This window comes from Sinocyclocheilus anshuiensis, unplaced genomic scaffold, assembly GCF_001515605.1.
Source record: "Sinocyclocheilus anshuiensis isolate Anshui unplaced genomic scaffold, SAMN03320099.WGS_v1.1 scaffold3346, whole genome shotgun sequence".
NCBI classification, from domain to species: domain Eukaryota; kingdom Metazoa; phylum Chordata; class Actinopteri; order Cypriniformes; family Cyprinidae; genus Sinocyclocheilus; species Sinocyclocheilus anshuiensis.
Genome location: NW_015536739.1, coordinates 54,482 through 81,973, shown reverse-complemented (window position 1 = coordinate 81,973; position 27,492 = coordinate 54,482). Strand labels below are relative to the sequence as shown.

The window sequence follows — 27,492 nt, the reverse complement described above, 5'->3', positions numbered from 1 at the left end:
TAGAGTTGAGAAATATTTCAGCTTTAGTTACTAAATGTACAGTTCTACTTAATATTACAATAGTGATTTATAAATATTTCAATCTAATTTCAAATTTTTTATTACAATATTGGTAATAAACATTACAGCATTCATTACTAAATATTGCACTAGTTATATTACAGAATTGATTAATAATTATTCCAGTATTACTTATTCAATTTTACTGTTTTAATTATATTACAGTATTGATGAATAAATATTACAGCATTCATTGCTAAATACTACAGCACTAGTTATATTTTATTACAAAATCTATTAATAAATATTTAAATGTTGATTATTAAATACTAATAATTGTATATTACAGCACTGATTATGTGATATTACAACTCTTAACTAAATATTTCTGCACTTCAATATTATAATCTAAATATTAAACCATTGATAATCCAGTCACAATTTTTAATTAAAAACAAATATAATATGCAGTATTGATTGTGAAATATTTTATCTCTTATAATTAGATTGTTACGGAAGAGGTCTGACACAACAGGTTAGTTTAATACAAAACAGTTTATTTCAAGGGCACTTGGGATGAGGGGAAGAGGATATCGGAACTTGACGGTGATGTTATTTAGTGCTCGGTAATCTATACAGGGCCTCAAACCTCCGTCCTTCTTGGCCACGAAGAAGCTCGATGCAGCAGGGGAATTAGATGGACGGATGTAACCTTGACCCAGCGCCTCCTTGATGTATTCCTCCATGGCCTTCTGCTCAGGAAGCGATAGGGAATAGACCTTTCCACGAGGCACTGGCTCACCCGGAATGAGATCGATGGCGCAGTCCCCTGGCCGATGTGGTGGTAAGCGGGAGGCTTGTTTGGGGCAGAACACGTCTCTGAAGGGGGCATAGCAGGCTGGAATTTCTAAGGATTGCTTCTCGATGGGACTCTCAATGGAGGTGGAATTCACTGAAAGGGCCTCGGGAAGTTTCTTCGGAGGAGAGGGAGTCCCGGGGAAGCAGTCTGGGAAGCAATCCTTGCCCCACTTCAGGACTTCTCCCGTCTTCCAGGACAGAATGGGATTGTGCTTTACCAACCACGGGCGCCCTAAGATGATGTCCGCAGTAGACCCCTCCAGAACCAGAAGATGGATGTCCTCCAAGTGAAGGAGGCCCAGATGAAGAGTGATGGGTCCCACGCGGTAGCGAACATGTCTGCGGCATAGTGGTGTTCCAGTTATCGACTGGACTTGGTAAACTGTTTCCGTGGCGGTAGCCTGGAGTTTGAGCTGGCGGCAGAGGTCCCGGAAGATGAAGTTTCAGATGAAGTTTCCCGCTGACCCGGAGTCGATAAGGGCTGATACTGAAATAGAGACATCAGAGGCAGTAAGCATTACACAGGTAGTGAGGGGCTCCATCTTAATAATATCAGGTTGAATCACACTCACCACGGGACGTGGAGGGCGCAGGGGGCATGCCAAGATCTTATGCCCCGGAGCTCCACAGTATAAACAGAGACCCCGGGTCAGCCTTCTCTGCCGCTCAGCGGAAGATAATCGTTGCTTTTCCAGGATCATGGGTTCGGGTGCTGGTTCTGGAGGATAACTGGGCTCTGGTCAGCGGAGGCAGGAGGTTGTGACGTGGACGGGTATGGCTGCTAGACAGGACTGCATGCGGCTCGAGCATCGGATGGACAGTGGAATGAACTTTTCCAATCTAAACGAATCATCATAGGCAGCGAGCTGTAACCGAAGCTGGGGTTCCAGCCCCTGTCTGTAGGTGGTCAGTAGCGCTCTCTCATTCCATCCACTCACCGCAGCGAGAGTTCTGAACTTCAGCGAGTATTCGGCAATTGACATGGTACCCTGTTGTAAATGATAGAGTTGCTCTCCCACAGCGGCATCTCCGTCTGTCCTTCCAAACACCTCGCGAAAATGCACCAGGAAGTTCTGCAGATCTTGAATGACGGGGCTGGCCTGAGCCCAGATCGTTTCCGCCCATTGCAGTGCAGGTCCTGTTAGCAGGGAGATAATAAAAGCAATTTTAGAGGTGTCTGTGGGATATGAGTGCGGTTGCATCTTGAAAGTGAGATTGCACTGGAGGAGAAATCCATTGCACTCCTCCGCCGAACCAGAGTAGGGCGCCGGTCGAGCCATGGGACTAGCGATGATGGTAGGCGAAGAAGTGCTGGTTGGGATGGATGAGGTGATGGGTGGTGATGGCGGCGGTGCCGGTGGATTGCGTAGCACTCGTCGTAGTGAGTCTACGAGCTCCTGGAAGGGATCAGGGTGACTAATCTGTGCCGTCGGTGTTGGTCCGGTCTTCTGTTATGGAAGAGGTCTGACACAACAGGTTAGTTTAATACAAAACAGTTTAAGTAGCAAAGTCATTGAGTCCTCTACGTGTATACGAGACCGGACAGTGAGGGTGTCTGAGGTGTGTGCTTTTATGCAGGCTGGTAATGAGGTGCTTGATTGGTGACAGGTGCAGGTGCTCAGAACTCAGGTGAGAGGGATCGCTGTGATTGGGTGGTGGCGGAGCCTGGCCGATCCGTTACATAGATATTACAGAGCTGATTTTTAGATTTTTTTTTTTATATCACCCATAATGACAGTATTATATTGGCAAAAACTAATTACAGCAGTCATAATGAACGAATAAATCATCATGAGCTTAAAATTAAATTTGAATAATTTAATAATTTTACATTCTCATTATGTGAAATGTGAAGATACCACACACGGATGAATTTAGGGAAATGTTTCTCTCCAATCATGAATCTTTCAGTGAACTGTGAGAAGCGTCTGACTGAATGTTTTGTAATGTGCTTACAGGTGATCAGGGTCTCATTCATAACCTGATCTTGGATTCTGGGATCCTCTGGAATCTCGCCACACGCGTTTGGCAGAACAAGGATCTCAACACGTAAGATCAGACCCGTCACAGTCTGTTGATTTACTGTATTAACTGGATTCAGATATTGATTGGACAGTCTGATCTCTGCAGGTACGGCTTCCTGGCGCTGTTCGCATCCACCAATGGAGGCGTCACGCGCGTTTACCCCAACACGTGAGTGACGGAGCTTCTGACTCGGCTAATGTTCACTCGATTACAATTAGCTTAATCGTCATATGTTTGTGTGTGTGTTTCAGAGCTGCTGAATCATGGGACGAGGATCCTGAACCTCTGAACTCAAACTTCTTCCGCCGCACTCTGGACAACAAAGGCTACATCTTCAGAGCGCCAGCGCGAACCTGTGAGACCTCATCTGAACCAAGAAATCACAAACAATAATAGAATTAATAAGTGATTAGCATTAAGTCAGCTGCAAAATGTATCAACAACTGTAACAGCATTGATTGCTAAATATTACAGCATTAATTATTAAGCTTGAATTAGTACAATATTAATTACTAAAAATTAGAGCATTGATTTTTAAATATTACAGCTCTAATTAAATATAATGTTGATTAAGAAATATTTCAGCATTCATTATAAATATTACAGCTGTTCTTCAATTATTATAATATTAATTACTAAATATTACATCTTTAATTACTAATTTTTTAATATTAAAATATTGATAAATACATATTTCTGTATTTATTACTAAATGTTACAGCATTCATTGCTAAATATTACAGCTTTTCTTTAATTATTACTTTATTACCTAATATTACAGCATTGATTACTAATTTTTACAGCTGTAATTTAATAAATTGGAGCATTGATTAATAAATATTACAGTATTGATTACTAAACATTACATTTCTAACTGAATATTATAGCTGTATTTATGTATTTTAATATTGGTTAATAATAGTTATAAAAATATGTATTACTAAATATTCCAGATTAATAAATTAATATTACACCATGGATGAATTAATATTTCAAGATCATTACTAAATATTACAGCCAACAATTAAATATAATAGCTTTGATTACTAAATATTGCCTTGTAATGAATTATTACAGAGCTGATTTTTCTATTACAGGACCCATCATGAAATAACAGTATTATGTTGGCAATAACTAATCACAGCAGCCATAATGAAATAATGTTGTTGTTGTTGTTGTTTTTTGGCAATCATTAAATGGCATATTATATACCAGGCACCCCATATTGGTCAACCACTGTTGTAAAATTAATAAGATTACATCAACATGAAGTAATTGACAGGAACATATGTTAAGAAAGTAAATAAAAGAAAGTATCATTTTGATCTCATGTTGACTTTATACATTAATATGTGTGATATTCATCCCTGTATGAAAGCTTTTCACCGTTTTAATGTCTCTGATATTTGTGTTTAGCAGTGGATGATCTGTTAATCTCAGAGAACGGCACTGTGGGGATTTTGGTCACCAGCGCCGTGGAGGTCGTGATCTCAGGCAAAACCATGAAGCCTGCAGGTGTGTTTCTCTGAAACAGCATGTTTGTGTCCTTTCCTCTTTGATAAGCCTAAGGTTCAAATCCCTTTAGAAGCGATTCTGTGGTCTGTCCCTGGCTTTTTTCATCTTGTGTTCCTGTTATTAGTGGTTGGAGTTAAGCTGGATTTGGAGGCCTGGGTCGACAAGTTCAAGATACTCGCCAGCAACGTATCAGACAGCAGACAGGCCGCTCATAAGGTACGATTGTTTGGAAAAACTGTAATAATGGAAGAAAAACATCCTCTTCTAACATCATATTCATCTGTATGGGCATGAGTGTAGTGACATATCATAACTTCCTGTTTGTGTTGTGCAGTGCGGCCCCTCCAGATCCTGTGAGATGGACTGTGAAGTGAACAGCGATGTGAGAGAACCTGCACACACAAGCTCTGCATGATAACAGATCATTGTGTTAGTTGATCTGGTCTTGAATGTAGGTGTTATTATGTTTCAGGATTTGTTGTGTTACCTGATTGATGACGGAGGTTTCCTGGTGATGTCCAATCAGAGAGACCACTGGAAGAAGGTGGATGTTCAGAAACACCAAAAATAATGTCACATGAAATCATTCAAATTAAATTTAAATTAGTCTTAAATACACAAAAAAATCTGAGTTTGTTGGTCTTTATGTCCACGTCTGTCTCAGGTGGGTCTGTTCTTCGGCGAGGTCGACCCCTACCTGATGTTCGCCCTCTACAACAGCTCAATCTACGCCCGTCATCAGACCTTCCAGTATCAGTCAGCCTGTGAGCCGACAGCCAGCAGCCACACGGGAGCTGCGCACAGAGGATTCTATGTGGTGAGAAACCGATTAGTTCATGGAGAACCATCACATTGATGTTAAATTATTTATGGTGCTACAGTTAAATTCTCCTTCTAGGAAAACCCATAAAGTATTTTGAAATTAAACGTGTGTTTTATTCTCTTTAGCCCTCCATTGCTGATTTTCTCAGTCTGGCCTGGTGGACGTCAGCAGCGGCGTGGTAAATACCTCTACACTATTTTTAAAAATGTCCCCTGTTGGTTGTTACGACAACATTTAGTAGACATTTGTAACATCAAACATATCTGGTTTCATACCCTAATAATGTTTATTCAGATACTCGTGTGTTATTTTTTCTGGTTTCTTTCAGGTCTGTCCTGCAGCAGTTCCTGTATGGACTCATCTACAGCAGCTGGTTCACCACAGGTTTGACACATCTTCCTTGAAAAAAAAAAACATCTTAAACCAGTCAGGCTGTTTTTCTGGTTTCATAGGCCACTCTTCAGCTGTTCAGGCTGGGAGACCAGCTTAAACCAGTTAAGACTAGCTTAGGCTGGTTTAAGATGTTGTTGTTTTGTTTTTTTAGCAGGATCTTCCAAGACAGCATTCTAACCATAATTCAACAGTGCACAATCACACAAATAACATAACAATAAACGGTTAGTTCACCCAAAAATGAAAATTCTGTCATTAATTATTCACCCTCATGTTGTTTCAAACCCGTAAGGCCTTTGTTCATCTTCTGAACACAAATTAAGATATTTTGGATGAAATCCGAGAGCTTTCTGACCCTGCATAGACAACAACACAACTACCGCGGTTAAGGCACAGGAACGTAGTAAGTATTAAGGAGTAAGGAGGTTAAAATAGTCTTTGTGACATCAGTGGTTCAACTGTAATTGTATGACGCTACAAGAGCACTTCTTTTTGCGCAAAGAACACAAAAACAATGACTATATAAAGTAAAATAAAGTCGTTATTTTTGTTTTCTTTGCATACAAAAAGTATTCTCGTAGCTTCATAAAATTACGGTTGAACCACTGATGTCACACTGATGTGACTATTTTAATGATGTCCTTACTACCTTTCTGGGCCTTAAAAGTGGTAGTTGCGTTGCTGTCTATGCAGGGTCAGAAAGCTCTCAGATTTCATCAAAAATATCTTAATTTGTGTTCCAAAGATGAACGAAGGTCTTACAGGTTTGGAATGACGTGAAGGTGAGTAATTAATGACAGTTCACCCAAAATTCTATCCCTTTAACATGTTGCTAAACTAATGAGCCAATACTCCAAACTCAATAAATATACAGTGCATACATTTTAATTAGACATTTTCTGTCGATACTTCCTAAAATACATTTATAAATTAGCTTTGAGCATTCTGGGATTGCATTATGTACAATTGTGTCTTCTAGAAGATGTCTGGGCTGAGAGTTCGGACACTAAAGGGAGCAGCAGCTGTGTGACGATTCACAGTCAGTTCTACTTCACTAACACCACCAACTCCTTTAACATGCTGCAGGATTGTGGGAACTGCTCCAGGTGTGTGTGTATGGAAAAAGTCATAAGTGCATTTTAATACACACTTTTCCCAACACAAACTCTCTTTCTGTCAGATTGTTCCACGCCAAGCGTATAGAAAACACAAACCTATTGTTTGTGGTGGCAGAGACGCTGCCCTGCAGCTCCTGCGAGATCGAGAAACTCCTACCTGTCAGAACAAAGTGTATCCTTCCTTCCCATAATCCTCTGCTCACAGAGCGACACTAACAGATACTAATCAGCTGTCATCTGTGTTTGAATGATGGACAGATGACAGACTGAGCTTGTGGCGTTTCCTTAATTTTCTTCTTCAGCTCAAGAAGAGAATCCGTGTGAGGTGTTAAACTCCGCCCGCTATCGGAAAGGACCTGACAAATGCTTCGACTACAACTCAGAGGTGAAGCGCTGTCTGTTTCTCTGATCAAACATAGTTGTTTTTTTTAAGATTTATTTTTGCCATTTTGCCTTTATTAAGATAGTGTAGAGTAGACAGGAAGCGAAGTGAGAGAGAGATTGGGGGGTGGGATCAGGAAAGGTCCTCAAGCCGGGATTCGAACTCGGGATGCCTGCAACGCAATGGCGTTATATTGTTGGTGAGCTGCCCAGTAGGCTATCAGCTCCGACCAAACAGTTTATTATGTTTTTATCATTTTTATTTTATAGACAATATCCATACAACCATCCAGAACACTTGAGCAATCACATTGCAACATTCTGGCAATCTCCCAGAACACCCTAGCAGCCACATGGTCAAATAGCTGAAACCCTCAAGCAGTCACATAGTAATGTCATGCTGAAACACATAGCGTCCAGGCGATTACTTAGAAAACTCAGGTAATCGCATAGTAATGTCCTGGCAACTACCCAGAACACCCTAGCAACCGAATAGCAAATTTCTGGCAACCACCCAGAGCTCCTGTTAAAGGGTTAGTTCACCCAAAAATGAAAATGCTGTCATTAATTACTCACTCTCATGTCATTCCAAACTCGTAAGACCTCCGTTCATCTTCAGAACACTAATTAAGATATTTTTGATGCATTCTGACAGCTTTCTGACCCTCCCATAGACAGCAAAGGTCCTTACACGATCAACGTCCAGAAACGTAGCAAGGAGATCGGTAAAATAATCCATGTGACATCAGGGGTTCAACCATAATATTACGAAGCTACGAGAATACTTTTTGTGTGCAAAAGAAAAAATAATAATGACTTTATTCAAAAATGTGTCTCCTCCGCGTCACCCTAGCGCCATTTTGGAGAGTATCCACTGAACGCAAACAGCATATGTTGTTATGTGTCAGCCGCACCATACGGATTTGATGTTTTTGTTCAAATCAAAGCACAAACAACGTAGAAAATGTATCCGCGTATCAAAACACCCTAGAAACCACCTGGCAACCACCAAGAACATTGTAGCAACTCCATAGTGATTCCCTAAGCAACTACCAAAAACTCTTAAGCATCCAAAACACCCTAGCAACTGCATGGAGACATCCTAGCAAATACCAAGAACACTTTAACAACCGCATAACAACATCCTGGCAACCACCTAAAAGACACATAGCAACTGCATAGTGATGCCAAGCAAAAGCCAAGAATTCACAAGCAACCACATCTGTGTAACCACCCAAAACACCCTAGCAAATTCATGCAAACATCCTAGCAACTACCAAAAACACTTAAACAACCACGTCCTGGCAACCACCTAAAACAACCTAGCAAGAGCATAGTGATGTCCTAAGCAACAACCAAGAACTCCCAAGGAACCACATCTGGGTAACCAACCTAAACACCCTAATAACTTAATGCAGACATCCTACCAACCACCAAGAACACTCAAACAACCACATAGTGACATCCTGGCAACCACGTAGAACACCCTAACAACCCCATAGTAATGCCCTAAGCAACTACCAAGAAAACTCAAAGAACCACATCTGGTTCCACCCAAAACACCCTAGAAATTGCGTATGAATGACCTGTCAGCTACCTGAAATAACCTAAAAAACTGCATAGCAACATCCTGGCAACCACCTAGAACACCCTAGTAACCGCAAAGTGACCCCCTAATGGTGGTCACACACCGGATGAGAATTGTAAACTCATATAAAACAATGTGTTCGAATTTTAAAGATGTGGCGCAACGCGGCGCTGCGCTTCTCTTCCGGTGTGTGACCGTTTTAAGCAACTGTCAAGAACTCTCAACTATCACATAGCAACATCCTGGCAACCACTCACAACACCCAAATAGCAATTGGAACACCTTAAAACGGCATAGCAACACCCTAGCAACCAGTGTCAAACAACTTGCTTTGCTGATGGTGAGTCTGTGTTCAGCGTTAACCTAAACGTTCTCTGTTTGTCTGTGTTTCTGGCAGGAGAACGCGTCAGAGTGTGGCAGCGCTCACTCTTTACACTGTCCGATGCGAGTTCTGCTCTGGATTCCGTTATTGTGGCTTTACCTCATTCTACGATCGTAATCCAAGTCCCACTGCCTTCAGTGTTTCTGTCCCTCATCCGTACGCCACTCCCGGTCCTCTCTTGAAATTCTCCTGGTTTTCCGGCTCTCTGTTTCATCATGAGGTGCATTCCAGCTGTGTGCCGTTACAGCAGAGCATGATGGGGAAACGTGGAACATTGTGCAGATCCAAAAAAAAACAAAAAACTGTCTTAAATCATTTCACCTTTATATTCAGAAAACGTACAAAAAAAATGTACAGTCGTTCTGCTACCGTAAAGTATTTTTGCTTGCCAAAAACAGGAAAGGACCTGGTTTGTTTCAAAATACTGAAACGCGACTCACGTTTTGACGGTTATTATCACAATCTCGCATTGTGTGTTTATTTGAGTCTTGCTTCGTTCTCAATTTAGTGCCAAACCCTGACATACGTAGATGCTCAAATGCAGCTTTCATTGAAATATCGTTTTTTTTTTAAGCTTCCTTGCCAAGAGAGAATGCCGTATTAATGCAAACTGCTTCGTTTAGAAAAGAAGATTTAGATTTTGTTTCGTGTTCATTTAGAGCCTTTGTCTAATGTTTTAAGGGCATATATTGTGTCTAAAAACTGCTGCCTGGTTTGTTACCCAACAGTGCCTTGGCGCACTTGTCCGAATGGACCAACAATAGCACTGGATGTGGATTCGACTGACCCTGAATAAATGCTGGAGAAAGACACAGTATTGAATGTTTACAGTATACAGTATAAGGGTAATTGTCATGAAACCTGGCAAAAGTTCATATTTCACCCCAAAATCAAAAGATATGAATAGGAAGTGGCACATAAAGAAAATGAAGCACATTTTTAGGATCATTAAGATTTTAAAAGCACATTTTCCCTCCAAATCTCATTACCATAATGTGAAAAAAAAACCGTTTTCTCATTATTGTAATGTGGGAATAAAAATATTTTTATAATATGGTAGCATTTGTTATACTGCCTTAATTTATGATTATTCAAATAGTAAAAAAAAAACATTAAAATAATGTCACAATGCAAAAAATATGCACGATATTCCTACAAATACCCTTTTTCGTGAGTTTTTGGGTATTTTTCTGTTGATTTTGGGGTGTTTCTCGTTATACATCTTTTGACGTTCAGTATGGGTTTATAATGCATATTCTACTAATTCTGTCACTCAAATGGTTTTAACTTTTTTCTGATGTAAATATGGTTATTCCACACTGACTTAGTTTTTGGGTATTTTTCTGTTGATTTTGGGGTGTTTCTCGTGAGACTCGCCCGTGCACGTATTTTGGCGTTCAGTATGGGTTTATTACACTTATTCTACTTGTTCTGTCTTTAGAAAGTCACTCAAATGGTTTTATCTTTTTCTGATGTAAATATGATTATTCCACACTTGATCTAGTTCAGTGTGTTTTAATGAAATGGAATGCAAGCTGATGTCTCGATGTCCTGCTGCATGCTGGGAAAAATGATAACCGCTATTAAACTTCATGATTTTAGGACATTTACTAGAAGGACATTCGACCCTTTGAGACACTGAACGGACCAACTTTATCTTCTTGATGAATCTGTAGATGTATTTATTTTGATTTAATTTAAAGGGGTCATAGGATGCTACATGCACTTTTACAAGTTGTTTGAACTGAAATGTTGGCAGTGTGTGTACACAACCACCCTATGATAAAAATCCACCCGGTGTTTTTTTTTTAATCTTATTAAATGTTTTCCTCTTTCTCAAATCGAGCCGATCTCAGATGCCTGTCTGTGTGACGGCACACAGACAGGCCCCTCCCACGATAGTTTGATTGACAGTAGCATTTCAGCACAGACTGGACTGGTGTCTTACCTTAGACCCGCCCTGAGTGAGCCGTCATTAGTCCGCCATTGTTTCACCGCCGGAGCAGATGTAGACAAGAATGACTCCTAAGCGATTGAGGTGAATGAACATAGCAGTCGTCATTTACTCCCGACATCTGAGCCGCTGAACTTGCAGTGGATTTCGTTTGTTTCTGCAGGGAATGCTCCCCCGATCTACCTAAATGCGTCTATCTTCACACGAATCATTCATGATCCAGCCTCACCTACAGAAGAAGTGAGTATAATGTTTTGTAATGAATCTTTGCAAATCGCCTTTCCTAATAATGTGCTAATTAGCAAGTTTCACGATGAATGCAGCTAAAGTAAACAGTCTCTCTGAGAGCAGCTCGGAAGAGAGGGGCGGAGTCAGCAGAGCTCATTAACATTTAAAGAGAAATGCTACAAAAACGGCTTGATCTGAAAAGAGCTGTTTTTGACAGGGTAAAAAAAGGTGTTTTTACACTACCATTGAGAAATTTTAACCAAACTATGTTACAGACTTTTCATTAAGACCCTACAGAATCATATCAACTTGTGGAAAATGGGCATCATATGACCCCTTTAAAAGATACGTGTGTATATTGCTTGCAATATGTATCAAGTGTGAATTTTGAGATGCTTTCATGCTTTTATTTAAATGTTTTGGATTTTATCGCAGATGTTTTGTTGCTTTTCAGTAATTATAACATTTTAAGGGTCCATTTAGACAAAAAAATTTATTACTTGGTGGTATTTCATCTTTTAACGTGGCCAAAACAATTGAACTTCCAAATGAATGGGTCGAGATTCTTATAAATTGAACTGAAAGGGTTTCGCTTGACGTATTTTGTATCGTAATGGCTTGAGCAATACTTTGAATTATGTCAACTACGCTGAAATGCAAGTGAGCGCTACTGAATTAGTGTAAAGAGAGCATGAAATCAGTATTGAGCCGCTTTCTTTGGATGACTTTGATTCAGGCTTATCTTTGAATATCAGCTTAACGTTTGTATGTGAGCTATGAGCGTTCTAACAGTTTTTTTTTTTGTATTTTGTTCTGCAGATGTTTGTTAACTATGTAAAAGGGTTTTTCCTCCCTTTCTGCGGTCTTCCATATCACTTCATTTTGTACAGATGGCACAAATCTATCAAGAAAGGCTAACTTTGTATCATATTGTGTCATTCACTTCTGGGAGATGTTTATAAGAGAATTGGTGAGATAAAGACATTCATATTTTTCACGTCAACTTGGTATGGATTTTTATTTTTTATTCCAAAAATATGTATTTGATAATGAAAGAGAACAGCAGGTTTTTATTACAGCAGTAAAACAGCTGCAAGTAATCATATTTACTTCCTGTGGTGATCTAGGCTTGAGGATATACTCGGCTGTTTCCTTGCCCTGTATAAAAAAAAGAAAAAGAAAAGAAACATTTTTGTTATGAATATTTTTTCATACTTTTATTATATATATTATATAATATATATTTTATTATATATTATATATACTTTTAATATATATATATATTACAGTTTGTGACCTCAAGCTCAAGCGGTTATGCAGCATGCAGCAGGACAATGATCCCAAACACACCAGCAAGTCAACCTCTGAATGGCTCAAGAAAAACAAAATTACGGTTTTGGAGTGGCCAAAGACTTAAATCCGATTGAGATGCTGTGGCATGACCTTAAACAGTCTGTGAAAGACTCATTGCCATTTATCGCAAACGCTTGATTGCAGTTGTTGCTGCAAAGGGTGACACAACCAGTTATTAGATTTAGGAAGCAATTACTTCTTCACGTAGTGCCAGGCAGATTTGGACAGCTTTTTTCCCTTAATAAATGAAATCATTATTTTAAAGCAATTAATTTTTCACGTAGGGCCACGTAGGTTTGGACAGCTTTTTTCTCTTAATAAATGAAATCATCATTTACAAAACTGCATTTTGGTTTTGCATTGGGTTATCTTTGTGTAATATTACAATTTGTTTGATGATCTGAATATTTTAAGTGTGACAAATATGCAAAAAAAAAAACAGGACGGGGGCAAAAACTTTTTCATACCACTGTAGATATTTCTTATAATATTTATATTTTCTTTATATAAATATAATATTTATATTTATTATTTTTTTATATTTTTAGATATATATATGTTTAGATATTTATTCGTCAACGTATTTGTTTCAGATTAGAGATAGCAGACAGCTCATCTTCCCAGCATCACAGCTCTTGGCTCTAAGCTTGTTGACCTGGGACTCTGCGATGTCAGCACGCTCCTGAGCTTCCTCCAGCTCATGCTGCACCTTCCTGTACCTGGACAGGTGAGTGTTGGCCTGGTCCTCCTGCCATGTGCAAAAACAAATGTTGGGCTACTAGCATCCTGGGATCTTTTCACGTCTTGTGTGACTAGATACAAAGGTAATCAACTTTAGCTACTTCAGTAAGGAACTGCTGTTAACTAACCTGGGATTGTAAATACTTTGGCTAGCTAACTGGCACTGCTAGCACAGATAGCTTGTGTTGACATAATGCCCTTTTCAATCATTCAGTCAACGGTCCAATTATGAGCCCTAGTTAAGAAAGGTTTTGTTTAAGCCGGGCTCACACTACAGGATTGAAAGACTAGCCGAATCACTGTGTTGCTCACACTACGCAACAAGATTTGTTCTCATCTGTCGTTGTCTTGTCATAGCTGTGCGCATACTACACAACACAACGCTAACAAGGTGCACACACTACAAAACATTCAGTGAAGAGGCGTTCCCAACCATCAGCGAAAATACGTTTTCTCACATAAATTCTCGCGAGAAATTACAGCGATTATAGGCCATTTCTTCAAGAATGGACGATCAACTGGCCCTTCAATTGGTCTGTGCAGTTATTTTATCCGAAAAAAGAAGAAACCACGACAAAAGAGAATATGGCAGAAACAATGGCTTGGAAGACGTGGACAACACGGACTGTCAGTACTGCAGAAAGAGTTGGAGGTAATTAAACAGTACAATGAAACGTGGTATCATATACCAAATCTATGCATTTGTTACATTTATTTCTAGTTAGTTGATTTGATTAATTTGTGGCTTTTCGTGTCTGTTCATAAAGATGCATGATAAGAGTGTTTATACCATCTGCACTGTGATTGGCTGGATTAGTTCCACCCTGTCATTGTGTCGCTCACATTACGAGATCGCGTGGCGATAATATCAAACAGGTTTGAAAATATCGTAGCGTCTGTGATAGCTCGAGACAGGTTCGGATCACGTTGCTGACCTGCTCATACTTAACGAGCTTCGGCGAGCGCAACAAGCACCGATTTGGCCACAATCCGGAGGTTTTGTCGCAGACTGTAAATCTGTCCGCGACAGCAAAATCCAGCCAAAAATCCTGTAGTGTGAGCCCGGCTTTACATAACTCATTAAGTTGCTAAAATGCTAACACTTCCCTCCAGAAGATTGGCTAATATGTGATTGGCTAATTAGCTAGGCAGCAGTTCTCACTATTTCTGTATTTAATAGTTGACAAATAACATGTCAACAAACTTGTATGTTCAAATTTTTAAGGGAAAGTAACATTTTTAGTTCTTTGACAGTTGTGGTTGTAGTATTTGAATTAAAGGCGCCATTAAGTAATTTTACCCACTTGCGCCATTTTGTTAACATGCCCCTCTCCAAAACCCTCAGCAATCCAGACTGCTCAAAATGATTTACAAGCTGAAAGAATTTCTCATTGGCTGTAAAAATGTGTCCCTATCTAGCTTTGAAAGCAAGACCAAATTATGAAAGGTTATGCTACAAAGAATCATCACTCACAGCTTCCTCAGCCTGGCACTTGTAGACCTTCACTTTCAGCTGTACTTGAAGTCTCCATAGAAGATTCTGCTGGGGAAACCCTTTCTGCAGAAAAATCTCTGTTTGAGAAATCACACTCAATTACAAGCAAAAGGTCCATTTCATTAGTGAATAATTCATTTTACTCAAACTGCCTTCTTAATGAGTGCAATGCAGGCAGCCAAGTCCATACCAAATTCAATGAACTCCCATTCAATGCCTTCTTTCTTGCACTCCTCTTGCTCCATCACAAACATGTGGTGGTTGAAGAACCATTGCAGTTTCACATTTGTGAATTTAATGCAAAGCTGCTCTAAGCTGATGAACTAATAATTCAACACAGACAAGTTCTTACTCCTGACTGTTGTCTTCAATATCTCAAATCTTACCGAGGCAATAATAATCAGTGTTCACATCTCAAATCCAGCGATGTCCAGCACACCAATGAAGAACTGTCTAGGCTGCTTCCTGTCCAACATCTCATTGATACGGATGACCATCCACAAGAACATCTTCTCATAGACAGACTTGCAGAGAGCCATGACTGTTTTGTTTGCCTGAGAAATCGTGCATGTGGTTTGTGCCATTAGCTTTTACTTACCAAGAAGAATGTTTTCAAGCCTTTATCCTCAAAAAATTAGATTAGGTACTTCTTTAGATTAGGTACAAACTCATTCCTGACCTTCACTCTGGTGTAGCACAGAGCTTTCAACATGTCCGCAGAGTTTAGGCCCATGGCCTACGAGGTAGGCAATTTTATTGGCCACTAAGAAAAAAGTTTTCCAGATTGATTGGCATGGTAATTATGTAAGAAGAGCTGAAGTAAATTACAGTACACTTATCTCAGTGACAGTGCCCTGAAGTAACCTAAAATGTCAAGTGCTTTGCATGAGGAAACAATGGTGATAATACCTTTTGGATACAGTGCAGATCTTCAACCAATTTACATGGAGAATCTCAATAGCCTTACCTTCAGTGCTATCAAGTTCAGCTTGCTCCTCTCTCTGCTTCTGCTTGAATTTCACGTTTCCATGATGCATCACAGCACCTGTCAGCTTGTAGATGCTTATTTTCTCTTCAGCGCTGAAGCCCAGAATATCAGTAGCCGTATTTTTTATACCAACAAAACAAATGCACATTATAGAAGCATCTGTATTATCTTCTGCAGTGTTCTTTTAAATTGATTTTTGCTCATAATTGATGAATTAAATAAAGAATAGTTATGCAGTTGTCCACTTACATCTGTGGCAATGAACTCCTCTACGTCATTGATACTCTTGACAGTGGTTCCCCGCTGGCTGATCGTTTGGATAGTTATAAGGATTGGTGGTGATAAGCTGGGCCTCTGTAAAACATCACATTTACTGTTAATCGCTTTCCAAGACAGGATAGTACTGTATTCTGTGTTCTAAGCTTTGAGGCCACCAACTAGCAATACCAAATAACAAAAACTGTGTTTTCGGTTGCATTATTAAAGCTTATACATTATTTCTTAAATGGACCATCAATTGGTTGTGACGTGCCTGAAGCTTATTAATTTTTCAAAGTGTCTTGTAGTTTTTAAATCTGTTTTTATTCAGACTGTAACTTAACTGCTCAACAGACATTTCACTGGGTTTTTACACCAAAAAAAAAAAAAGTAGATTTCTCACCAAGCAGCTCTGGCTTTTGTACGGTCATTAGCTGGTCAGAAGATATATAGCTCCTCTCAGCAGACAACCGGAATGTTACTCTTGACTTTTCCAGCACATCTTTGATATAAAATCACAAAATGACTTTGAATATGAAGCCCTTTGAAGGGCTTATGAATATATTTGTCTAGAAACAACATGACTCACAAGTTTCAATATCAGCTGAAGCCAGTTTTCCAGTGGATCCGAAGTGAATCCTAATGAGTTTACCCTAAGGAGATAGAAATGATTCAGTATGTATAACAAAATGCAAAAATGTATTTACTCTGACCTCACTGAGTTGCAAAACGAGATGAGTTGTCATTCCTCACAGTCTTGGCATTACCATAAGCCTCCAGCAGAGCGTTGGCAGCAATGATTTGATCCTCTAGCGACCCCTGGTGGGCATACAAGCAAGTTATTTCACGTAAAGTAGTTCTTTGCATTTGGAATGTTTCTTTGTCATTTGACCGTAGCCTTGCAACCTTCTTTACTAACAAGATGATGTATATTTTGGTCAGTTTCACAAAATTGACCCTTATGACTGGTTTTGTGGTCCAGTCCAGGGTCACATTATTTATATATTTATTTATTTTTACCTTGAAGGAACATCCTGTACCCTCATATATTATGAAAAGTAATTGTGTGAATACAAAAATAGCAATAATTATATTAAATCAAGGTCACGTCAGGAGCCGCTGACGCCACAGGCTGTAGCATCGCGAGATGTCTGTAAGTAACGCGAGAGTGTGGAGCGGGAGCCGGAAGTGGAGTGAAGATGGAGGGTGTCGGTTTATGTGCTAACAACAAACAGAAACAGAACCAAATGTTGCCGAATAAAATGCGCGGCGAGTTCACCAGAAACCAGAGGAAGGACTCTGAGGTAAGAGTCAGACGAAGCTGTTTAAGACCCTTTTGATTGTATATATGCAGTTTTGCAGTCTGTTTTGACATAAGTGTTAGCATAAACATCAGCAACGTTCAAAGATTAAAATTGATACATTATTTATACAGCGCTGATTAAATAAACTAGCTCAAAATATGAAAGAGCCTCGTTATTAAAAGATTTTATTTAAATTGTTCATGAGAAGTGTTTAGTAACAACTCATTAAACAACAGTTACTTTTAAATATTCTTTAAAATCTCTCTTATTATCTTATCATTAGTGAACAAATACATTAATCAATAACACAGAATGATTGATTCATGTAATTAACATTCGTTGTGATTCATCTCTTCTCTGGCTTTTTCATTCTGATTGGTTATTTGACCCTAGATAACGGCTGACTGACTGTACGATGAACATAAACATATTTGTCATAATATTAAAATATTTAAACACTAGCGTCTGTCTGTAGTAAAAAGACTACTTATTGTGGATCTAACATACTTTAAAATAATATATTCAAGTGCAGATTGAATGTCGTGCTTTCAGTCTTTTAATTGCATGATATTTGCAATTACATGAAATTGTATTAGAGATTAAATTGAAAATAAATGCACTTCTGTTATATGAACAGTGCCTTTTTGACCAACTTTAATACAGCTTCATATGTATTTACATAATTCGATTTTCTTTGAAATATGGCCAAATGTCCTGTCAAGCCTTTTTGGTAAACTAAAAATATACTTTAATGTCATTTCAATCTAAACCTGTGTATCATGTATTTAAGTATTATTAATAACACATTTGTAAAGTATAGCCATAGGTTATTAATGCAATAATTTAAAAGGTACTTAAAAGTAAAGAGTTTAATTTGACATTATTACAAAGTTTACTTTTTAAAACTACTTAAGTGTGTTAAAAAACATAGTTATAAAAGTGTACTCTCCTTAAGTACTTTTTATTTCCTTAATATGTCAATTGCTCATATGGGGCCAGATTTACTAAACTGGGCAAATTAGCGTTAAAGCGCAATTCCATAAAAGCGCCGATGGGAGGGGAAAATTCTGTGGGTGATTTACTGACAATGTGCACATTAAAGAACAGACACAGCCAGATCATTTCCGTAATGAGAAGAGCAATCTACCAAGAGCAGTGCAAATTAGGCTACCGCCTGCTTTAAAGGTGCCGTATGTAAGTTTTTGACTCTACTAAAGCATATAAATACCATAATGTTTGCAGATATTTAAGAAACATGCTAAGTTAACATACTTGTTTATCTGAAAACCAATGCTACAGTCAGTTATTCTCCTTTGAAAATGTGCGTTCCGTGTCGGAATGTCTGTCTCTGTTTTGGCCTGTGTAACCCGCGCACTGCCAGTTTACCCAATTGTATTTCGGCACCCCTGGTTGCCAGTTGGCGGAAAACACCGCGCATTTAATTTAAGTCATGGAAGCTGCCAAACGAAAGGGGTCATTTCCTGTTGGTGTCCTCAATCTGGCAGCCTGCTTGTGCGTCAAGTCTGAGGTGGTGAAAAAAACCCTCTCCAATATTTGGAATTTGGACTGCAATCCTATATCCAGCACCTTTAGGTCACTCTTTTTTTGTTTTTTTCATTAAATGATGCAAATACTAGTAATTTGACGAGCACAAACGTTAGTAAATCGCTTTGCGTGATTAATTTTAATACTCTCCTCCCATAAATTTCACGTTTGAAAGGTTAACTCCTACAAATGCATATTATTCAATAAGGTCAGGTGCAAAATTCAGCACTAATTCTTTGTTTCTTTAGGAAATCCTGACAGTACTATTTTAACGCCAAAAGACGGTTTGCGCTGACGCAAGCTGTTAGTAAATCTGGCCTACGGCTTTTAAAAATAGCCTTTTAACAATTTAATTACACTACAAGTGCACATTAAATACAATTAAGCACCACAAGGATGACCTTATTTCAAACAGCTATTTTGTCTCTCTTGAAAGGTTGAGCTGTAATCAGTTGTCAGCTGATGGTGGACAATTACAGTGACTCAGAAAGACTGTATTTAACATAAAAATGGATGATAAACAGACTAATATGTTGTGTTTGTGTCTTAGGGTTTTTCAGAATTTCCTGATCTGGAGTTTGAATATTCAGACGCCGATAAATGGACAGTTGAATTGTCAGGTGAGAGCGATTTGGTTCTGTTACTGCTGTTTTCTTATGTAATAATATTGCAAATCATAAACAAATTGCAGACAACAATAACATGTTGTTTTCCTATATGAAACGCTGTTTGTAGAGTTGTACAGTTACACAGAGGGACCAGAGTTCCTGCTCAACAGAAAGTGTTTCGAAGAAGATTTCCACACTCATAGTAAGTGTTAAGCTCTTTATTTTTCACTTGACTGTTTTATAGTTACACATATTTGCAGGTTTCATCATTAAAATTGTTTATTTTTTTTGTGCATCTAAGATGATCTATGTGTTACTAAAGATCATGTTTATGTGTTTCTGCAGTGCCTGATCAGAAATGGACCGAACTGGATTCGGTTCAGCACAGAGCTCATGCCATGCGTCTGCTGGACGGACTGGACGTGATCGGCCGAGAGCGCCGCTTAAAAGTCGCCAGAGCCATCCTGTACATGGCTCAAGGTAAATCGCAATCTGTAATCTTTATTTATGCAAACATTTCAGTGTTAATAAGCTCTGATTCGTGTGTTTTCAGGAACGTTCACCGAGTGCTCTTCAGAACTGGAGGTGCAGCACTGGATGAGATATAACGTCTTCCTGCTGCTGGATGTGGGAGCGTTCACTGCACTGGTGGAGCTGCTCAACATGGAGATCGAGTGAGATGAACTGCACGCACAAACATTCATATTTCACATCTGTAAGCTTAAATAACTCAACACTGTGTTAAATGTCTCTCAGTAACAGTGCTGCATGCAGCAGTGCGGTCAGGAAACCTGCCATTTCACTGGCTGACAGCACTGACCTCAGGTACAACACCACACTTTACATGTATGCTAACTAGTTGTTGACTAATAGGGCAGAGAGCATTCATTGTCCCACATGTGAATTGTGAAATGTCGTTTTTAATTTAGCTGATGAATACAAATAGAACAGCAATTGCTAATGCAACTTTATAAAATGAGGTATTATTGTATTTTGTTATATTTATATAACTTGTTACATTAAACTTCTATTTGTCCATTTGAAAAGTAAATTAATAATGCATAATTTTTTTGTTAAATTTAACTCCTTTTTTTAGAAATAGTCAATTTATTTAGCGATTTTAAAGCAAATTTATTTTATTGTTACATTTACCTAAAAATTTTTTTGTCAATTTGTAAGTGATTTCTTTATTATTTCGTTGCATTTAACTAAATTTTTAAACAAGAATTAAATAAAAACATTTCAAATGTCTATTTATTACTTCATTTAATTTTTTTAATAAGTTGTGTTAATAATAAGTTATTTTTTATAAGTGTTTTACTTATACATTTAACTACATTATTTGTATATTTAAACAGCGATTAACTTATTATTTTGTTACATTTATCCACATTTTTAAACATGAGTTAAAACTTTTAAATACATCTGTTTATTTGTCAATCTGTAAATTGATTTATTCATTTATTGTTACTTTTAGCTACATTATTTTTCAGTTTGAAAAAAGATTAATTTGTTATATTTAGCTATATTTTAAAACCAGAATTAGATCTTTTTTTTTAAATATCACTATTTATTTGTCAAACTGTGATTGATTTATTATTTTACTGTTACATTTCTGTTACATTATTTGTCAGTTTGTAAAGTGATTTATTATTACAATTGTATTGTAATATGTATTGTTACATTTAACTGCTTTTTTTAAGCAAAAATTCAATGAAATGTATTAAATCTCGATTTATTTGTCAGTTTAAAAAATGTATGTATTCATTTATTTTGTTGCATTTAACTACATTTTAAACATAAATAAAACGTGCGTGTTTACAGGGTGCTGCTGAACATCATGTATCTGATGGTGGAGGCCATCCAGCGTGAAGAACCCACAGACAGTCCAGAGTGGAGAACCATCAGAGAAACCTTCAAGTCTGAACTCGGTCTGCATGTGTTCCAGCTGATCTAAAATGTGATGGTTTATCTGAAGATACATTTTCAGTATGGAAGAGTAGAATTGTTTCAAATTTTTTACTGGCAGGTTCTCCTCTCTATAACCATGAGCCTGTCTCCGTCATGCTGTTTGGGATGGTTACCAAGTTCTGCAGCGGCCACGCACCCCATTTCCCCATGAAGAAAGTCCTGCTACTGCTGTGGAAGACCATCCTGGTGAGTTACAGTACAGCTTTGGACTAATTCACACCAAGTGACTGTTGTGTTAACGGTTTTGTCTGTGTTTCCTGACGCATCCCAGTTCACTCTGGGAGGGTTCGAGCAGCTGCAGTGCAGTAAAGTCAGTAAACGGGTGGCACTTGGTCTCCCGCCACTGCCGGAGGACAGCATCCGCGTGGTGAGGAGCATGAGAGCTGCGTCCCCGCCAGCATCTGCCTCCGACCTCATCGAGCAACAACAGAGACGTGCCCGGAGAGAACACAAAGTAACAGAAATGTGACGCACATCATAAGTGGATTTTAGGGAAAAATAAAACAATCCTTAAATTCGTCTTTTTCTTCAGGCTCTTATAAAGCAGGACAATCTGGATGCGTTTAACGAGAAGGACCCGTATAAAGCTGATGACGCCCGCGAGGACGAAGAGGAAAACGACGATAATGACAACTCTCTAGAGGCGGAGCCTTTCCCGCTGGAGCGTGATGAGGTCATGCCACCTCCCATCCCGCATCCCCCCTCTGAGAGGGTCTGTTTTCCCAAGGGTCTGCCGTGGGCTCCGAAAGTCAGGTAGGAACTTGATTTCATCCATTTGATATGGTTGATTTGATGGCTTTCTCAAAGTTCTGTTTTTGTCTTAAAAGGGAAAAGGATATTGAAAACTTCCTGGAGTCCAGCAGGAGTAAATTCATCGGTTACACGCTGGGAAAGTGAGTGTGTTTTATGAAGCTTGATTGTTTATTTCCTGTGAGCCACAGTGATGCATGTTTGCATTTGTGTTGCAGTGACACGGATACAGTGGTTGGTTTGCCCAGACCCATACATGAAAGCATCAAAACTCTCAAACAGGTAATTAGCACTGCATAAGCCATGGCTCATTAACATAACCCCACCCTGCTCATGCATATTATGCATATTTACAATATGATCCATATATGGGCCATTTTACAGAATTGGTTCAAAGTCAAGAGTTGGAAACGTCTTGAAATTGTATTTAAAAAAATGTTTCACTAATTTTGCATGTATGCAAATTGTTTAATAATACACATTTCTACTAATTGTGCAGTTAATTCTCATATTGTATTTTCAGAAAGCTTTGGATTATTTGTCCTCTCCCCAAATTTGTCACTACCAAAACACAGTAATATATAATTTAATAAGAAGGGTTATATTGACCTATTAAGATTTTGCTTACATCTTCCTTGTAAAGGCTTGTTCACACCGGGACGAATATTGCGTGCGATTATTGCCGACGTTTAACGCCTCGTAACTAAACAAAGGGCACCAATGTGAGTGTGCACACCGACGCGCAAAACGCGAGGCGTAAAAGCGTAATTGTTTTTTAAAAACACCTGGCTCGTTTTTTTTGGTTTGCCGCACCGCGTTAAAAACTGGCCGACCAATGAGATTGGCTAGTTGTTGACTAATAGGGCAGAGAGCATTCATTGTCCCACATGTGAATTGTGAAATGTCGTTTTTAATTTAGCTGATGAATACAAATAGAACAGCAATTGCTAATGCAACTTTATAAAATGAGGTATTATTGTATTTTGTTATATTTATATAACTTGTTACATTAAACTTCTATTTGTCCATTTGAAAAGTAAATTAATAATGCATAATTTTTTTGTTAAATTTAACTCCTTTTTTTAGAAATAGTCAATTTATTTAGCGATTTTAAAGCAAATTTATTTTATTGTTACATTTACCTAAAAATTTTTTTGTCAATTTGTAAGTGATTTCTTTATTATTTCGTTGCATTTAACTAAATTTTTAAACAAGAATTAAATAAAAACATTTCAAATGTCTATTTATTACTTCATTTAATTTTTTTAATAAGTTGTGTTAATAATAAGTTATTTTTTATAAGTGTTTTACTTATACATTTAACTACATTATTTGTATATTTAAACAGCGATTAACTTATTATTTTGTTACATTTATCCACATTTTTAAACATGAGTTAAAACTTTTAAATACATCTGTTTATTTGTCAATCTGTAAATTGATTTATTCATTTATTGTTACTTTTAGCTACATTATTTTTCAGTTTGAAAAAAGATTAATTTGTTATATTTAGCTATATTTTAAAACCAGAATTAGATCTTTTTTTTTAAATATCACTATTTATTTGTCAAACTGTGATTGATTTATTATTTTACTGTTACATTTCTGTTACATTATTTGTCAGTTTGTAAAGTGATTTATTATTACAATTGTATTGTAATATGTATTGTTACATTTAACTGCTTTTTTTAAGCAAAAATTCAATGAAATGTATTAAATCTCGATTTATTTGTCAGTTTAAAAAATGTATGTATTCATTTATTTTGTTGCATTTAACTACATTTTAAACATAAATAAAACGTGCGTGTTTACAGGGTGCTGCTGAACATCATGTATCTGATGGTGGAGGCCATCCAGCGTGAAGAACCCACAGACAGTCCAGAGTGGAGAACCATCAGAGAAACCTTCAAGTCTGAACTCGGTCTGCATGTGTTCCAGCTGATCTAAAATGTGATGGTTTATCTGAAGATACATTTTCAGTATGGAAGAGTAGAATTGTTTCAAATTTTTTACTGGCAGGTTCTCCTCTCTATAACCATGAGCCTGTCTCCGTCATGCTGTTTGGGATGGTTACCAAGTTCTGCAGCGGCCACGCACCCCATTTCCCCATGAAGAAAGTCCTGCTACTGCTGTGGAAGACCATCCTGGTGAGTTACAGTACAGCTTTGGACTAATTCACACCAAGTGACTGTTGTGTTAACGGTTTTGTCTGTGTTTCCTGACGCATCCCAGTTCACTCTGGGAGGGTTCGAGCAGCTGCAGTGCAGTAAAGTCAGTAAACGGGTGGCACTTGGTCTCCCGCCACTGCCGGAGGACAGCATCCGCGTGGTGAGGAGCATGAGAGCTGCGTCCCCGCCAGCATCTGCCTCCGACCTCATCGAGCAACAACAGAGACGTGCCCGGAGAGAACACAAAGTAACAGAAATGTGACGCACATCATAAGTGGATTTTAGGGAAAAATAAAACAATCCTTAAATTCGTCTTTTTCTTCAGGCTCTTATAAAGCAGGACAATCTGGATGCGTTTAACGAGAAGGACCCGTATAAAGCTGATGACGCCCGCGAGGACGAAGAGGAAAACGACGATAATGACAACTCTCTAGAGGCGGAGCCTTTCCCGCTGGAGCGTGATGAGGTCATGCCACCTCCCATCCCGCATCCCCCCTCTGAGAGGGTCTGTTTTCCCAAGGGTCTGCCGTGGGCTCCGAAAGTCAGGTAGGAACTTGATTTCATCCATTTGATATGGTTGATTTGATGGCTTTCTCAAAGTTCTGTTTTTGTCTTAAAAGGGAAAAGGATATTGAAAACTTCCTGGAGTCCAGCAGGAGTAAATTCATCGGTTACACGCTGGGAAAGTGAGTGTGTTTTATGAAGCTTGATTGTTTATTTCCTGTGAGCCACAGTGATGCATGTTTGCATTTGTGTTGCAGTGACACGGATACAGTGGTTGGTTTGCCCAGACCCATACATGAAAGCATCAAAACTCTCAAACAGGTAATTAGCACTGCATAAGCCATGGCTCATTAACATAACCCCACCCTGCTCATGCATATTATGCATATTTACAATATGATCCATATATGGGCCATTTTACAGAATTGGTTCAAAGTCAAGAGTTGGAAACGTCTTGAAATTGTATTTAAAAAAATGTTTCACTAATTTTGCATGTATGCAAATTGTTTAATAATACACATTTCTACTAATTGTGCAGTTAATTCTCATATTGTATTTTCAGAAAGCTTTGGATTATTTGTCCTCTCCCCAAATTTGTCACTACCAAAACACAGTAATATATAATTTAATAAGAAGGGTTATATTGACCTATTAAGATTTTGCTTACATCTTCCTTGTAAAGGCTTGTTCACACCGGGACGAATATTGCGTGCGATTATTGCCGACGTTTAACGCCTCGTAACTAAACAAAGGGCACCAATGTGAGTGTGCACACCGACGCGCAAAACGCGAGGCGTAAAAGCGTAATTGTTTTTTAAAAACACCTGGCTCGTTTTTTTTGGTTTGCCGCACCGCGTTAAAAACTGGCCGACCAATGAGATTGGCGCTTTTGTTCACGTGCCTGGAGCTGCTGAAGTTACAGTAAAACATGACTTGGTGGCGCTCAAGCACAAAACGGTCTTGCCCGAGCACACTTGATACCTAACGACGAAGAGGAAGTAAGTAGACCAAGAAGATGCATCGAGGCAAGATGAATGTAGAGCTGCTGGTCTCATTGGTGTCTGAACACAAAGGGCTTTATGACAAACACGACAGCGACTACAAAAATCTCGATAAGAGGGAGTTGTTATGGAGAGGAATTGCAGATCAAATAGGATTCGATGTGTACCGGGGTATTTCTGTTTTTCATTATGCGCCATCTAATGTCAGGGAGTGAATTTGCACGTTCACTCGGCTCATCGCCAGAGAAAATCACTTGGGTATGAACACAAAAGACGCATCGAAAAACGTTGGCGATAAGCGCACGCGATAATCGTCCCGGTGTGTACGAGGCTTAAATCAATTTTTTTTTTTCTATTTTATTAAGTTTTCAGAGGTAAATCAATAACGATTACAATTTTAACAATATTTCAATGTGCTTTATGAGATTTGTTGTATTTTGAATCCAATTTTTCTTTGTAAAAGGCAAAAAGGTGATCATACTGATTTCAAACTTAAAGATTCATTATAGTTTAAATATACATTGAACCGAACACTTAGTTCATAACATCTTAGTTGATAATTCAGTATACTTTATTTTTGACAAAACATCCCATGTTTCGGTCATGACAGCACTTTTCGGTAGTGACAGGAATGTTTTGGTAGCAACCACATCATATTACAGAATTTTCATTCACATACTAAAACACTACTAAAACATACTAAAATACTGAAAATTTGAATAACTGTCCTAAAATTTTGTTTATTTCCCCCAAATAAAGGATTATGTGTTACCTTTTATCACTACCGAAACAATAACGTCATGTTTTGGTCGTGACTGTTTCGGTAGTGACAATTTTATGGGATAACACCCAAAAAACTTCACCAAATGTTTCAGTCATGACCGTTTCGGTAGTGACAATTTTAGACACTTTTGAAGCTAGCTCAAAGATGCTAATCAGCACATGGTTAGCTAGCACAGTTCTAAATAGTTGTACACATATAAAAACTTAATTTTATGGAATAACTCCCAAAAAAGTGTTTAATTATAGAAAAATGGTGTTCGGTAGTGACATTGTTTAAAGTTACACAGATGTTTCATACTTTTTAATACATTTACCTCAAAATGATGGGGTCTATCTGCTCAACATGTAGATACGAGAGAGAGAGACACACATAAATATTTCCTGATCATAAATGTAGGGGTGTCGTTAAAATCAGTCTCAGCCAATGGACTAAAACATACACTGTTTCGGTAGTGACTTGAAAATGTGTTTTACCCGTTTTATAATTTACAAAGAAAATATCAAATAAATATTTTTATTAAAAGAATCTAAATGATATCTTTAAAACAACATTGGAAAAAAATACAAAAAATTATTTAAATATCATTTTCATAAGTTGAAATTTAGGGGTTAGGGTTCGAGACAGCCACCTCCCAATTAAAAGTACCCACTAAATGATGATTTTATATATATATATATTAGGGGTGTAACGGTACACGTATTCGTACCGAACCGTTTCGGTACGGGTCTTTCGGTTCGGTACGCATGTGTACCGCACG

At 38.2% G+C, this 27,492-nt stretch overlaps 2 protein-coding genes and 1 pseudogene across 3 annotated transcripts in view; 2 read left to right on the top strand and 1 right to left on the bottom strand.

Moving 5' to 3' along the window:
* Positions 1-9,378, top strand: part of LOC107655410 (voltage-dependent calcium channel subunit alpha-2/delta-2-like) — a 29,705-nt gene extending 20,327 nt beyond the window's left edge. The window contains exons 25-39 of the mRNA XM_016442899.1: positions 2,817-2,907; positions 2,989-3,051; positions 3,135-3,238; positions 4,300-4,398; positions 4,523-4,614; positions 4,733-4,780; positions 4,871-4,942; positions 5,063-5,215; positions 5,347-5,399; positions 5,550-5,605; positions 6,594-6,720; positions 6,795-6,904; positions 7,035-7,117; positions 9,099-9,253; positions 9,315-9,378. Coding sequence (XP_016298385.1) covers positions 2,817-2,907; positions 2,989-3,051; positions 3,135-3,238; positions 4,300-4,398; positions 4,523-4,614; positions 4,733-4,780; positions 4,871-4,942; positions 5,063-5,215; positions 5,347-5,399; positions 5,550-5,605; positions 6,594-6,720; positions 6,795-6,904; positions 7,035-7,117; positions 9,099-9,200 — 1,253 coding nt within the window. The 3' untranslated portion in view covers positions 9,201-9,253; positions 9,315-9,378. The remainder of the gene's footprint in view (positions 1-2,816; positions 2,908-2,988; positions 3,052-3,134; positions 3,239-4,299; positions 4,399-4,522; positions 4,615-4,732; positions 4,781-4,870; positions 4,943-5,062; positions 5,216-5,346; positions 5,400-5,549; positions 5,606-6,593; positions 6,721-6,794; positions 6,905-7,034; positions 7,118-9,098; positions 9,254-9,314) is intronic.
* Positions 9,379-13,207: 3,829 nt separating this feature from the next.
* LOC107655441 (myosin heavy chain, fast skeletal muscle-like) lies at positions 13,208-16,916 on the bottom strand (annotated as a pseudogene).
* Positions 16,917-17,257: 341 nt separating this feature from the next.
* LOC107655420 (striatin-interacting protein 1 homolog) overlaps positions 17,258-27,492 on the top strand; it is an 18,032-nt gene continuing 7,797 nt past the window's right edge. Inside the window, exons 1-12 of one of the 2 annotated variants that reach the window (XM_016442906.1) lie at positions 17,258-17,404; positions 19,500-19,569; positions 19,685-19,759; positions 19,903-20,037; positions 20,111-20,231; positions 20,314-20,382; positions 21,382-21,488; positions 21,587-21,714; positions 21,800-21,982; positions 22,061-22,281; positions 22,356-22,421; positions 22,497-22,560. In XM_016442906.1, the coding sequence (XP_016298392.1) occupies positions 17,300-17,404; positions 19,500-19,569; positions 19,685-19,759; positions 19,903-20,037; positions 20,111-20,231; positions 20,314-20,382; positions 21,382-21,488; positions 21,587-21,714; positions 21,800-21,982; positions 22,061-22,281; positions 22,356-22,421; positions 22,497-22,560 (1,344 nt within the window). In that variant the 5' untranslated portion in view covers positions 17,258-17,299. The remainder of the gene's footprint in view (positions 17,405-19,499; positions 19,570-19,684; positions 19,760-19,902; positions 20,038-20,110; positions 20,232-20,313; positions 20,383-21,381; positions 21,489-21,586; positions 21,715-21,799; positions 21,983-22,060; positions 22,282-22,355; positions 22,422-22,496; positions 22,561-27,492) is intronic. The other variant, XM_016442912.1, reaches the window with a different exon arrangement.